At 36.9% G+C, this 12,086-nt stretch overlaps 1 protein-coding gene across 2 annotated transcripts in view; it reads left to right on the top strand.

Annotated features, from left to right (window-relative positions):
• Positions 1 to 12,086, top strand: part of ATP6V1C1 (ATPase H+ transporting V1 subunit C1) — a 95,934-nt gene that overhangs the window by 67,845 nt on the left and 16,003 nt on the right. For both annotated transcript variants that reach the window (XM_023225502.1, XM_023225496.1), the window contains exons 4-8: positions 2,564 to 2,649; positions 5,082 to 5,176; positions 7,073 to 7,164; positions 8,229 to 8,327; positions 10,217 to 10,285. In XM_023225502.1, the coding sequence (XP_023081270.1) occupies positions 2,564 to 2,649; positions 5,082 to 5,176; positions 7,073 to 7,164; positions 8,229 to 8,327; positions 10,217 to 10,285 (441 nt within the window). The remainder of the gene's footprint in view (positions 1 to 2,563; positions 2,650 to 5,081; positions 5,177 to 7,072; positions 7,165 to 8,228; positions 8,328 to 10,216; positions 10,286 to 12,086) is intronic.

The raw sequence follows: 12,086 nt of genomic DNA on the forward strand, positions 1-12,086 counted from the left end.
GCTCAAGCGATCCTTTTAGCTCAGTTTCCTGAGTAGCTAAGACTATAGGCTTGCACCACCACACCCAGCTAATATTTTTATTTTTATTTTTGTGGAGACAGGGTCTCGCTATGTTGTCCAGGCTGGTCTCAAACTCTTGGCCTCAAGTGATCCTCCCACCTCAGCCTCCCAAAGTGCTGAGATTACAGGCATGAGTCACTGTGCCCAGCTGGCTTAGATTTTTTAGGGAAGGAATCTGAAAAGTATTAAGGGCAAATGTAGTTAGTTTGGTGAGTAGAATTTAAAGTTACCTGTGCAGTGTGTCAGCTGTTCTTTTCTGCATTGTTCCACAAGCGCATCCAGTCCTCCTGAAAGATACGAGGAATTTAAAAATCATGTTGTTGTTAGACTTTGGTAGTGTTGACAGATGATAGCTTAATGACTTAAATGCTCCAAGTGTTAAAGTCCAAACATTGTAGAATATGGTATATGTGGTAAATCATAGTTTATACTTTCTTAAAAATGTAATCATTGGAGCAGATATTTTTGAGATGACATTTTGTACATTGACACAGATCCTCTTATAAATAGGCTTAGGGAGATCTCAAAGTTGTGGGTTATGCGACTTTAAGTTTATAAATTTGACACCAGATGATTCTACACGCTGAAGTACTTCTGTGGGTAAACATGCAACATTTTAGAATGTTCATAGCAAATGGTTCTGTTTACAAGATGCTTGTCAAATTTTATGAGAATGATTTGTCCCTTTTGAAGGAATGGGTGAATTTTGGAGACATAGGCAAATGTATGTACAAACCTCAAGTTAAACATGTTGAAGACTTATGACTTACATCATTATTTCTGAAATTGTTCTAATTTTTAGGTTTGAGACCACTCAGCATAGGATTGTCATTTAAATTTAGCTCTTCTATCACCTTTCCTGGCCCGTATTGGCCCTTGTTTAAACTGTCAACAAGCCACGCTCTGTGGCTCACACCTGTAATCCCTCCTGCTCAGGGGGCCAAGGCAAGAGGATCATTTGAGCCCAGATGTTCAAAGCTGCAATGCACTATAATGGCACCACTGCACTCCAACATGGGCAACAGAGCGAGACTGTCTCTTAAAAAAAAAAAAAATATATATATATATATGTGTGTGTGTGTATGTGTGTATATGTATACACACACTGTTTTAAGAAAAAAATGAAACCGTTACAGGAATTTCTTAATTTGTCTTCCAGTTTCCCCTCCTAGCTGTTGAGCATATAGTCATCAGAATACTTGTCCTGAGCCCTGTTTCAACTGTGTTACGTCCCTGTCTAGAGTGTGACTTCACAGGCTATATATCTGTAATCTGGCATCCCACTTTCCTAGCCTAAGCTCCCCTCCCTACTTCTCAGTCTGCTGCTCCCATCAGTCTGGACTCCTCACCATTCTCTAGATGCCTACTGCTTTTCCACCTCTTATCTTGACTCACATTATGCCCCATGGCAAGAATATGCTTTCTTCCCAGGTAATCATCCTTGTAAAACCATTTCTGTCCTTCATTGCCCTGCTCATGAGCCTTTGGGCTTTCTTGACTACAGTAGCTGCAAGTGATCCCTCCCTTTATCTCTCTCTGTCTGCAACCTGGCAGTCTCAGCTGGCACTGACTTCAGATTGCTTTATATTTAGTAATTTATATATTTTTGTATCTTTCCAATGAGATTTTAAGCAATGTGTAAAGGTGGTGATTTTGTTGTGTTGTGTGATTCTGAATCCCACCCAGGGCCTAGAGGCAGACATGGAATGAGGAAGAGAACCCTGGACTCTAAAGTCAGGACAATATGTTTCTAGTCACATCTTTGACGTTAACTGGTCTTGTGACTTTGGATAAGTCACTTATACTTTTATACCTCAGTGTCTTATAAATGAAAGAATTGACAAGGTCATATGTAGGTGCCTTGGTTTAGGTTGGCGCAAAAGTAATAGAGTTTTTGCCATTTTTTTGTTTCTAAAGTAATGGCCAGAACCACAATTACTTTTGCACCAACCTAATAGTTTTGGCATTACGGCTTCCTCTATAGCATAGCTCCTTGTAGATAGTAGATGCTCAATAAACAATTAATAATGTAGGACCTAATTTTTCATCATGACTATTGCTTACGTTCTCTTGCCTATAAGATCCCTTTTTTCCTAAGGGAAACCACAGTGTCTTGCATGTCGTAGGAACATGGTGAGTGCTAGTTCTTGGCTGCCTCCTTTGTTCTTGGTCCTTGCATTGTCCAGTTTTTGGCGTATAAATATATGCCTCTTTACAGACTGTTTCTCACTAGCTTCCCACCACTTTCTTTCTAGACTAGTAACACACTGCATGTAGTCTCCTTAAAACTCTACAGTTACTCAGTTGACTTTTGCATGTAACAAAATCTTGGTCCATTTTATCCTTAAAACATTATAAGGTAAGATCCATTTATTGTATATTATATGGATAGGTATAATGGGAACATATATAGTCAAACTCATGTCTTTATATAATATGTTCATCATATAGAATGCAATTTAGATCTTTTTCCTGAAAATGGTTAATTTTTTTTCCTCCTCAGAGTGGTTAAGAAAGTGGCTCAATACATGGCTGATGTATTGGAAGATAGTAAAGACAAAGTTCAAGAGAATCTGTTGGCTAATGGAGGTAAGCTAATGCTCATGATTGATCATTATTAACTCATATAAAGTGAATAACTAAGCTGCAGAAACAAAAAGTAATGTAAAAAAGTCTATAGAAGCCGGGCGCGGTGGCTCAAGCCTGTAATCCCAGCACTTTGGGAGGCCGAGACTGGCGGATCAGGAGGTCAGGAGATCGAGACCACCCTGGCTAACACGGTGAAACCCCGTCTCTACTAAAAAATACAAAACACTAGCCGGGCGAGGTGGCGGGCGCCTGTAGTCCCAGCTACTCGGGAGGCTGAGGCAGGAGAATGGCGTATACCGGGGAGGCGGAGCTTGCAGTGAGCTGAAATCCGGCCACTGCACTCCAGCCTGGGCGACAGACTCTATCTCAAACAAACAAACAAACAAACAAACAAAAAAAATCTATAGAAAAGGACACTAAATACAATAGAAAGCCATTAAAGTACAATTATCATTACTGAATTTGGTGATACTTCCAGGTACATCCTGTTCCCTGAAACATAATCTGGTAGAAGACAGTCTTACATGATATATAATATGGCTTATGATACGATGCCAAGTCCCCTGCAAGAGGAGTATTGTAAAGATTTGCCTTAGTTCTTTCCAGCACCTATTTGTTCACTCATTTACAAGTTTCCAAGTTGTATATCTCAGCATTGTTCCAGTTGAATACCTGCTGTCTTATGTAGGTTTTTGTATTTAATAGTATATAGCTATTAAAGCCTTAGAACAGAAATTATTAGTTTTATTGCAGAATAGTGCCTCCTCCCCAATATAATTTTGGCATTTCTTTACTTAATACCCATAAAATAGCCTACTGACTTCTCTGTGGATAGAAGCCAGTATTTATATAGAGTTTGCTCTATGTAGTAATGACTTTATAAAGATGATTCTGACCCCATTGTTTTCACTTGTGCTTGCATTTCTTATTTTCTTATGAAATGTCATTTTAGCATTTTGCTTCATTTAAAATTAAGCCCATCTTTAGTGATATGTCATTATAATAGGAAATAATGAGCTGGCATGGTGGCTCACGCCTGTAATCCCAGCACATTGGGAGGCTGTGGCAGGAGGATCGCTTGAGTGCAGGAGTTCAAGACAAGCCTGGGCAACATAGGGAGAGCCTGTCTCTAAAAAACCCAAACAAAAAGAAAGAAAGAAAAAGAAAAAAATTACCTGGATGTAGTGGCGTGTGCCCATAGTCTCAGCTAGTCAGGAGGTTGAGGAGAGGGGATTGCTTGAGCTCAGGAGTTCGAGGCTGCAGTGAGCTATGATTGTACCTCTGTACTCTAGCCTGGGTGACAGAGCAAGACTCTGTCTCTTAAAAAAAAAAAAAAAAAAAAAAAAAAAAAAAAAAAGAAGGAAGTAACGCTTTCCTTTCATTCTCTACGGGATCGCCTACTCTGATTAGGTTACTATATTTTAAATCCAGTATTCCTGAAATCTCATTTCTTCTTGCAAATAATAGCTGCTCAATGAATATTTAATCAGTTAAAAATGTAGTAACTTATTCTTGCTCTTTGTTATCAAAGTAATTCTGATGTCATTGTTTACTGTGTCTGTTAATTTGTGTTTTGAGAAGGAACAGAAGGTATGTTAGATATTAATAAGTTAATTTGTGTTGTCTTTACTGACCTTCTATGTATTTTATGAACTAGGGCAGTCAGTCTAGTAGGTGGAATGGTGGTTGACCAAGAGGGGCAGTGCATCTAGATAGAGTTGCTTTCAGAAATACCATCTGTGTTGTTGACTCACTGGTATTGTGTAAGGAGATACTGAGAAGAGAAAGATATTTTTATATGAATTACTTTTGTCAGTGAGTGCTGCCATAATTGCCATTTGGTTTCACTGTCCTTGATCCCATTAGGGGTGAAGTCACTTTGATTACTAAACTCCAAGGAATCAGTTGTTGAGTATTTTTTTAGCTCTACATGTTTTATTCTTTCCATTTGAAAGTGAAAGGGTCCATGTTTTGAAAATTGTTAAAATGTGAACTCCTGGAAACAGTCATCAACATGGTTTTAATAGACAAGTTTATTTTCAGTTTGCTTGGGTAAGTTATCAAAGAAAGAACATTCTTTTGTGAAATTCTACTTATCGAGGAGACAATTTGAAGTAGTTTCTTAATCTTTGTGTGTCTCTCCTATGTATGAAGCATATTAGGAATATGTACATATTTCATTTTTAAAGTAATCAAATTAGAAGGAGCATCTTAATTTGTATTAAATTTTGAGTAAGAAGAAGAGATTACAAGGTAGAAATTTTGATTAATCCATGTTACTTAATATAGTTCACATTTAATCAGGATTCTTCAGAAATGACATCTTTGCTGATTTCCTCAATGCCAATTTCAGCGTTAAAATATATTGCTGTGTGAAAAACTGAACAATTCTATTGCTTCTCTTCAGTAATTAGTTTATTCCCTTATTTCAGTGGACTTGGTTACTTATATAACAAGGTTCCAGTGGGACATGGCCAAATATCCAATCAAGCAGTCCCTGAAAAATATTTCTGAAATAATTGCCAAGGTAAGATAATACTTAAGACAAGTAGGACACATTGATCTATAGTGGCTTTGCTTATTTTATAATTTCACTATGAAATACTTTTTAGGTTTTGATAAGGCAGCTTAGTTATGTGTCACAGATAGAGGGTGTCCTTACTACAACTTTAGACATCAAAAGATGTTAAAAAGTATAACACTTTCATGTGTAGATTATCTAAGTTTTATACTTAGTTATATAATTAACTTGAATATTACATCAACAGTGTTTAAGAAAGTGTGAAAATTCTGTATTATTTATACAAATTTTAAGGGCACCTGAGATTGTGTAGAATAGGAAATTGGGGTCTATTAAGATTTCTTAGTCGTTCAGGTAGATGATAGTGGTCACTGAAGTATGTTTGTATGCATAGTGTACTTGTTCAAACATTAAACCCTATGGGTTCTCTGACTCCTTCCGACTATTTAGTTTTGATCCTCTGCCTGGAAAAATTCCCCTATTCATGTGCCACATAATTTTATGTAGTTTCAGCAAGTACATGGACCTTGAAGCCGATGCATGAACTCACCAAGAACTCCTTTTTTTTTTTTTTTTTTTTGAGACGGAGTCTCACTCTGTCGCCTAGGCTGGAGTGCAGTGGCCGGATCTCAGCTCACTGCAAGCTGAGAAACTGCCTCCTGGGTTTACACCATTCTCCTGGCTCAGCCTCCCGAGTAGCTGGGACTACAGGCGCCCGCCACCTCGCCCAGCTAGTTTTTTGTATTTTTAGTAGAGACGGGGTTTCACCGTGTTAGCCAGGATGGTCTTGATCTCCTGACCTCGTGATCCGCCCGCCTCTGCCTCCCAAAGTGCTGGGATTACAGGCTTGAGCCACCGCGCCCGGCCAAGAACTCCTTTTATATTGAGAAATCCTTGAACTTGAGAAGAAATGTAAAAGTCTGGTTTTCCCCCCAAGATCTGTTTGTGGAATAAAAGTCTTAACAGTAACTATAATGAGACAAATAGACAAGGACCTGTTAATTGTTTGCCAGCATTCTTATTGACCTGGCTGGGGCAAGAAGTGTAGTTTAAATTATTGGACAGACTTTCCTTTGCTCCCAACTTTAGTTATGCAGTGTGTTACATAGTTAAATGTAAATAAATAGACTATCAAAGATTTTAACTAAAGTCATCATATAATTTGATGACTATAGTTTAAGAAACTATTATTTACATTATTTGATAATATAAAGTGGTGTTCTTACTGTGACTGAGCCTTATTTTCTGGATCCTTAAGGATTAGATCATTCGCTTCCTGATGCTGCTGTAGATAGGGAAGCAGGCTTAGAGACGTGAAGTGACTTACCCTCGTGCTACACAGCTAATAATGCTAGAACTATGTTAAAGTCAGTTCTTCAAATATTGTTTACTTCACATTTTCTCCCTATGTAGTTAGTTTAGTATTCTATTCATTTGAAAAGGCAGCTTTTGTAACATTTATGAATAAATTCAACTCTAATTTTAATTTCATAGAAAAATATTCTATGTAATAGTGATGTTTGCAGTAATTAAAAGTCTTCATGTAATTTAGTTTATTTTGGAAAATATCCTTCGGTCTTGTGAATTGAAGCCTTGTAATTAGTAATCTCCAAACCCAGTAGCCTAGATTCCATTTCCATGGTTTAAGAAGTAATATAATAATTAAAATACGTGTGGACTAAAACATTATTTTTAGTAGAAAAGATTTATGTGGAAATTATATTAAAAATGAAGTAGACTGTTTTTTAAATGATCTCCTAAAGTCGTGCTTTTAAAATAATAGAATATTCTTACACTAGAAACTAGTGGGTTTTTTTTGTAGAAGTTAAAGTTTAGCTACTTTGTTAGTATTAGTAGAGGCAGATTTAGGAAAATTTCGTCTATTTTTCTTCTTTTTCGAAGGGAGTAACTCAGATTGATAATGACCTGAAATCTCGAGCATCTGCATACAATAACCTGAAAGGAAATCTTCAGAATTTGGAACGAAAGAATGCGTAAGCAGATCAAGTATATTTGAATATTAAGAACTCGAGAAGCACACTAGCATACACCGAGAGAGATATTTTTGGGATTTAGTTAGTTTCAGTTTATGTTGTTTCTGTAATCAAAATGGTATTTCTTTTACTTCATGGAGAAAAGCTCACTAAGGTAAGTTTATAGAATTCAGACTAATCAAAACAGATGTGAGGCTGATTTATTATACTTGTTTTATAAATAATACTTGTGAACTGGGTCCTGGATTATCCCTTTATCCATTTGATATTTCACTGAAAAATAGTCTAAAATTAATTGTTTTAAATGAAATCATGGTTTAACTGCATAGTAATTACCTATCGCTTAACTATAGAATAATCCTTTTATGATGTAACAATTATTCTCTTAATCTGTTTTCAGAGTTTAGGTTTTTCACTCATTAGGTTTTTGAAAACAGGACTGAATTGTTTTGGTTGATCCCCTCGTACTATGACTACTACAAGTGCAGCTTTAAGCATGAAAGTATTCAAGTTGTGCCTTCATATCCTAGAGGGAAAGTTGGTTGGATACTATGAGTGATACAAACAGGACAAGACATATTTATTATAGCAAAGTGATTACTGGAAGGCAAATGAAGACCGATTTGAAAGAGTTAATTATTGGGTTAGCTACCAAAATTGCCTGGTATCAGATGATACCCAAGGGAGGGAAGAACACCGAAGGTGTTGTGCTTAGATGACATAATTTCATAATTATATGATAGAATAGACTTTAATTGATATCTAATGAGTAGATAGCACTTTTCCAGTCAAGATATTATATATGTAGGCAAGAGAAGAGCTGAGTTATGATAATTAAAGCAAACACAAAACACTAGAGGCAAATTTTGATAGAAGGTATTTCCTTGGTTGCCAGGGTAGGATATATTCAGCTAAATGATGACTCTTTACAAAGTAAAACTCTTAACTAAGACTAATCCCTCTCAATGTATATATAGTATATGTGAAAATGATTATCCTGCTGTTTATTTGTGTTACAGAAGCACATAATTATCAGCCTAATGATTTTTTTTTTAATTCCTCAGAGGAAGTTTGCTAACAAGAAGTCTAGCAGAAATTGTGAAGAAGGATGACTTTGTTCTTGATTCAGAGTATCTCGTCACATTACTCGTAGTAGTTCCCAAGTAAGTCTTTCTATTACAAAAGGTTTTACTTGTTAAAATACAAGAAAAATGTTAGTATCTAGTATTGTAGTTTGAAGTTTTCCATAAAATCCAAGCGTAAAAGGAATATAACCTTGCCATTCATTCTGTCAATCAGCATTTGCTCATGTGGCACATAAAGTAGAAATTAGATCATAACCTGGCAATGGAGACTTCAATTATAAATTGAGTTTCCAAATCAAATTTAGCAGCTTGGTAGAGTTGGCTCATTCAAACATTAGGTAATGCTAAATTATTGATTGTTTAACAAATACAGATTTTAGATTTCTCAAAATAGGAAGGTCTTTGCATTTTTTCCCAAAAAAAATCTTTATGACCGGTTAGGATGAATTAAGCATTGTAAGACACAAAGAATGGATTAGAGCAGAGATTAGCAATTTTTTTTTAATGAAGGGCTAGATAGTAAGTATTGTAGGCTTTGTAAACAATGTGATCTCTGTCACAACTACTCCACTGTGTCAACTTTGTGGTTATAGCTTAAGTAGCCATAAATTATATATAAACAAATGGATGTGGCTGTTTGAATAAAACTTTATTTACAAAACAGGCTTGGCTATGTGCATAGTTTGCTAACCACTGGGCTAGACAACCTTTGAAATCTCTTTAGGATTAGGCCTTCTGTGTTATTTAATATTTGATCATAGTTAATCTTGAATGAAATGAAGTGAAACCTTTGGGTACTTGTAGGAAGATCTGGACTCTGTGCGTGTCTGTATAGCACTATTAATGGTTTCACTTTGCCTTACACTGAAGTCTTGCTATCAGGGAATGTTTGGGGGATCCGAACTCAGGTGGGAGATTTGGGTCTTTTTCAGAGTATCTTTGCATGCAGACTTCCTTGCTGTGCTCTGCATTTTTATCTGGTTCAGAGATTGGGAGTACTAGAAAATAATGCCTCCGTGGAATTTGCAGTGGCTACAATATTATCTCAGTTCTGCATTTTTTCCCCTTTATTGCAGTATGCTACCTTTTGGATTTTTCTTTGCAGAGGGAGAAGGCCTTAAATCTAAGGATTTCACTCCAGAAGTTTTATTTTGTGTTCTAGTTACATAACTCCCCTCTGCTACACTGAAACACTGATTATTTATAACAAATTCTATGTATCTGTGCTTTTTTATACTATGTAGGAAAATAACTTTTGCCCAGATAAAATATTTGACTCATTCAACCTTTATTAAAAACTCGGGGTCAAAACCAGAAATTTTTATGGTTTTCTGTACCTCGTAATTGAAACATAGGACCTAAGACATCTTACATGATGAATTATTCTCTATCCTGGCCTATAAACACTATAATTATTTGTTTTCAATCTCAAGCATAGTTGTCTCTCCCTACACGCCGGGAAGCCAGTGGCCTCTAGAGAAGGTTGTTGCACAATGCTTTGTGGAAACGTAGTTTACTGTCACTTCATTTACTTACTACCTCATGGTACTCTGTGCTTTCCATAAATACAGTTTTTTTCAGTCCTTCATAACTGCCACTGAGCAGGAATGACAGTGATTTTAGCATGACCATTTTTAAAAAATGAGGCACTATACGTATGAACTATGCAGCTTGAAAATAATTTAGAATCTATACTGTGCTTTACTTCTTTTCCAAATGTAGTTCTAGGATGTGCCTCTTTTGCAGTAGTTACTGGAGGTAGGGTGGTGATCTATATTTCCTGCATTACTCAGTGTATTGGAAATTCATTCTCAGTAGGAAACCTGAATTTTTTTTTGTTACATAGAGTTGGAGTATACTCACTATAGCCAGATTTCCTATTTGTCACATAATTTTTTCTCTTCCTTGATATGGCAGGAAATAGGGCTTGTTTTTCTTTTCCAATGTGTATTGTACCTTTCCTGCAGGTTAAACCACAACGACTGGATTAAGCAGTATGAAACACTAGCCGAAATGGTAGTTCCAAGGTCTAGCAAGTAAGTAGAAGTTTTTGTAAAACCATTTGGTTCCTAGAATTCCTTTTAGAGTTTGGATGTTGGCTGAGGAAATATGTTTGCTGTCTTGCCTTTGTGATAAATTAACCTCATGAGTGAGTTCTGTGAACTCTAGTTGTAATAATTTTAGACCTAGAAGGGACTTGGCACAGTCTGTTTGACAACCTCCTGTTCATAGACTTAGAAGTTTGAGGCTGGTGAGGTATTAATAGTTTGCCCAGGGTCACACATCTCATTTGTGGCAGGGCTAGAACTAGAACCTCGATGTCTGGTGTGGTACTTTTTCTGCCTCACTGTGCTGCTTTTTGAAAATTCTTTATTCACTATTGCATACCTACTATGTGTCTGTAATTCCTCATTTTACTTGGCAAAGGAAGTGTACCAGAATGGCTACTGGACTGCCGTATTGATCTCCAGATGTTCACCATCACTTTGAGCTTAGATTTTACTCAATCTGTATGTTCCTTTTATTTAAAAAACAAATAAACCTGTTTTTATTAAACACTTTTTAAATTTGTAGATTTAACATGCATTGCCTAATTTGAAATTTACAAGTCTGTGAAGTATGGACAGGTATCACTCTTATTCTCATGGAAGAAGAAGTTAAAATGCTTAAATAGTTCCCTGAGACATATGGCTGTGTAAAGTGTCCAATGGCAGAGTTAGGGCTAGAACTCACATCTTTTAGCTTCAGGTCCTGTACCCTTTTAACACTATTCCATGTCATTTTTCCATATTCTGCCATTGCCACACCGGATATTCTTTGAGAAAATATAAATACAGTGTTATCTCCACCCGTTCTTTGAGAAAATATAAATACAGTGTATCTCCACCCCAAAGGATTCTTATAGATACATATATGCTTCAAGGGGAGGCAGCAGGGTGGAAGACATAGGAGGTAGTAAAGAAGTGGAATTAGTAAGGTCAGGTCCATGAAATATTTTCTTTTCCAGTTTCATTGTGTCATGTGGGAAGTAGCTTAGTATAATGGAAAGAGTCCTGGACCCAGGGATCTGAGTTCTATTGCTGGTTCTATCACCGGTAGAATCTGTCACTCGTAGGGTCTGTCAATGGTAGGGTTGTGACTTCAGGTTGTCCAGGTTCTTGGTGTTTTAAACAAAGAATTGGACAAAATGCCCAACAAAGCAAAATAAGAATGAAGCAACAGAAGAACAAAAGCAGGGATTTATTAAAAACAAAAGAAAGTACACTCCACAGTGTAGGAGCAAACCCGAGCAGTGGCTCAAGGGTCCGGATACAGAATCTTCTTGGGTCCAGATAACTCCTACAAGTTTCCCATTGGCCACTTCATGCTCACCTCATGTAAATGAAGTGGTAGCCTGCAGTCAGTCTCATTGGTTGCAGAAAGCAGCCAACCAGAGGCTGAAGTGAAGTTACAAAGGTCACACTCCTGTGCAAACATCTGATTGGTTGCTTTCTGCAACCAATCAGAAGCTAGGGTGAAGTTACAAAGTTATACTTCTCTACAAATGAAGACTTGGCCTGGAATCAGTCTGATTTGTTGCAGACAACGAATTTCCCATCTGCCATGCAGGAAAGGTCAAAAGGAGTAGCCTCTGGTTCTTTTGTTACTTAGGCATGGAAAGTTAGGGTTTTCCTTTCAATTTAGTTCTAGGAAATCGGGGTGAAACAACCTTAGGTTCCCTGCCTCCAGACCCTATTCTCCTGCCTCAGTTCTGCTACCAACTTGCTGTGTGACCTGGGGTAAGTCTTTTAACTTCTCTGGCCTCATTTTCTTTGTCTGTAAATGAACATAGCCCCT

This window comes from Piliocolobus tephrosceles, chromosome 7 (genome assembly GCF_002776525.5).
Source record: "Piliocolobus tephrosceles isolate RC106 chromosome 7, ASM277652v3, whole genome shotgun sequence".
Taxonomy (NCBI): Eukaryota; Metazoa; Chordata; class Mammalia; order Primates; family Cercopithecidae; genus Piliocolobus; species Piliocolobus tephrosceles.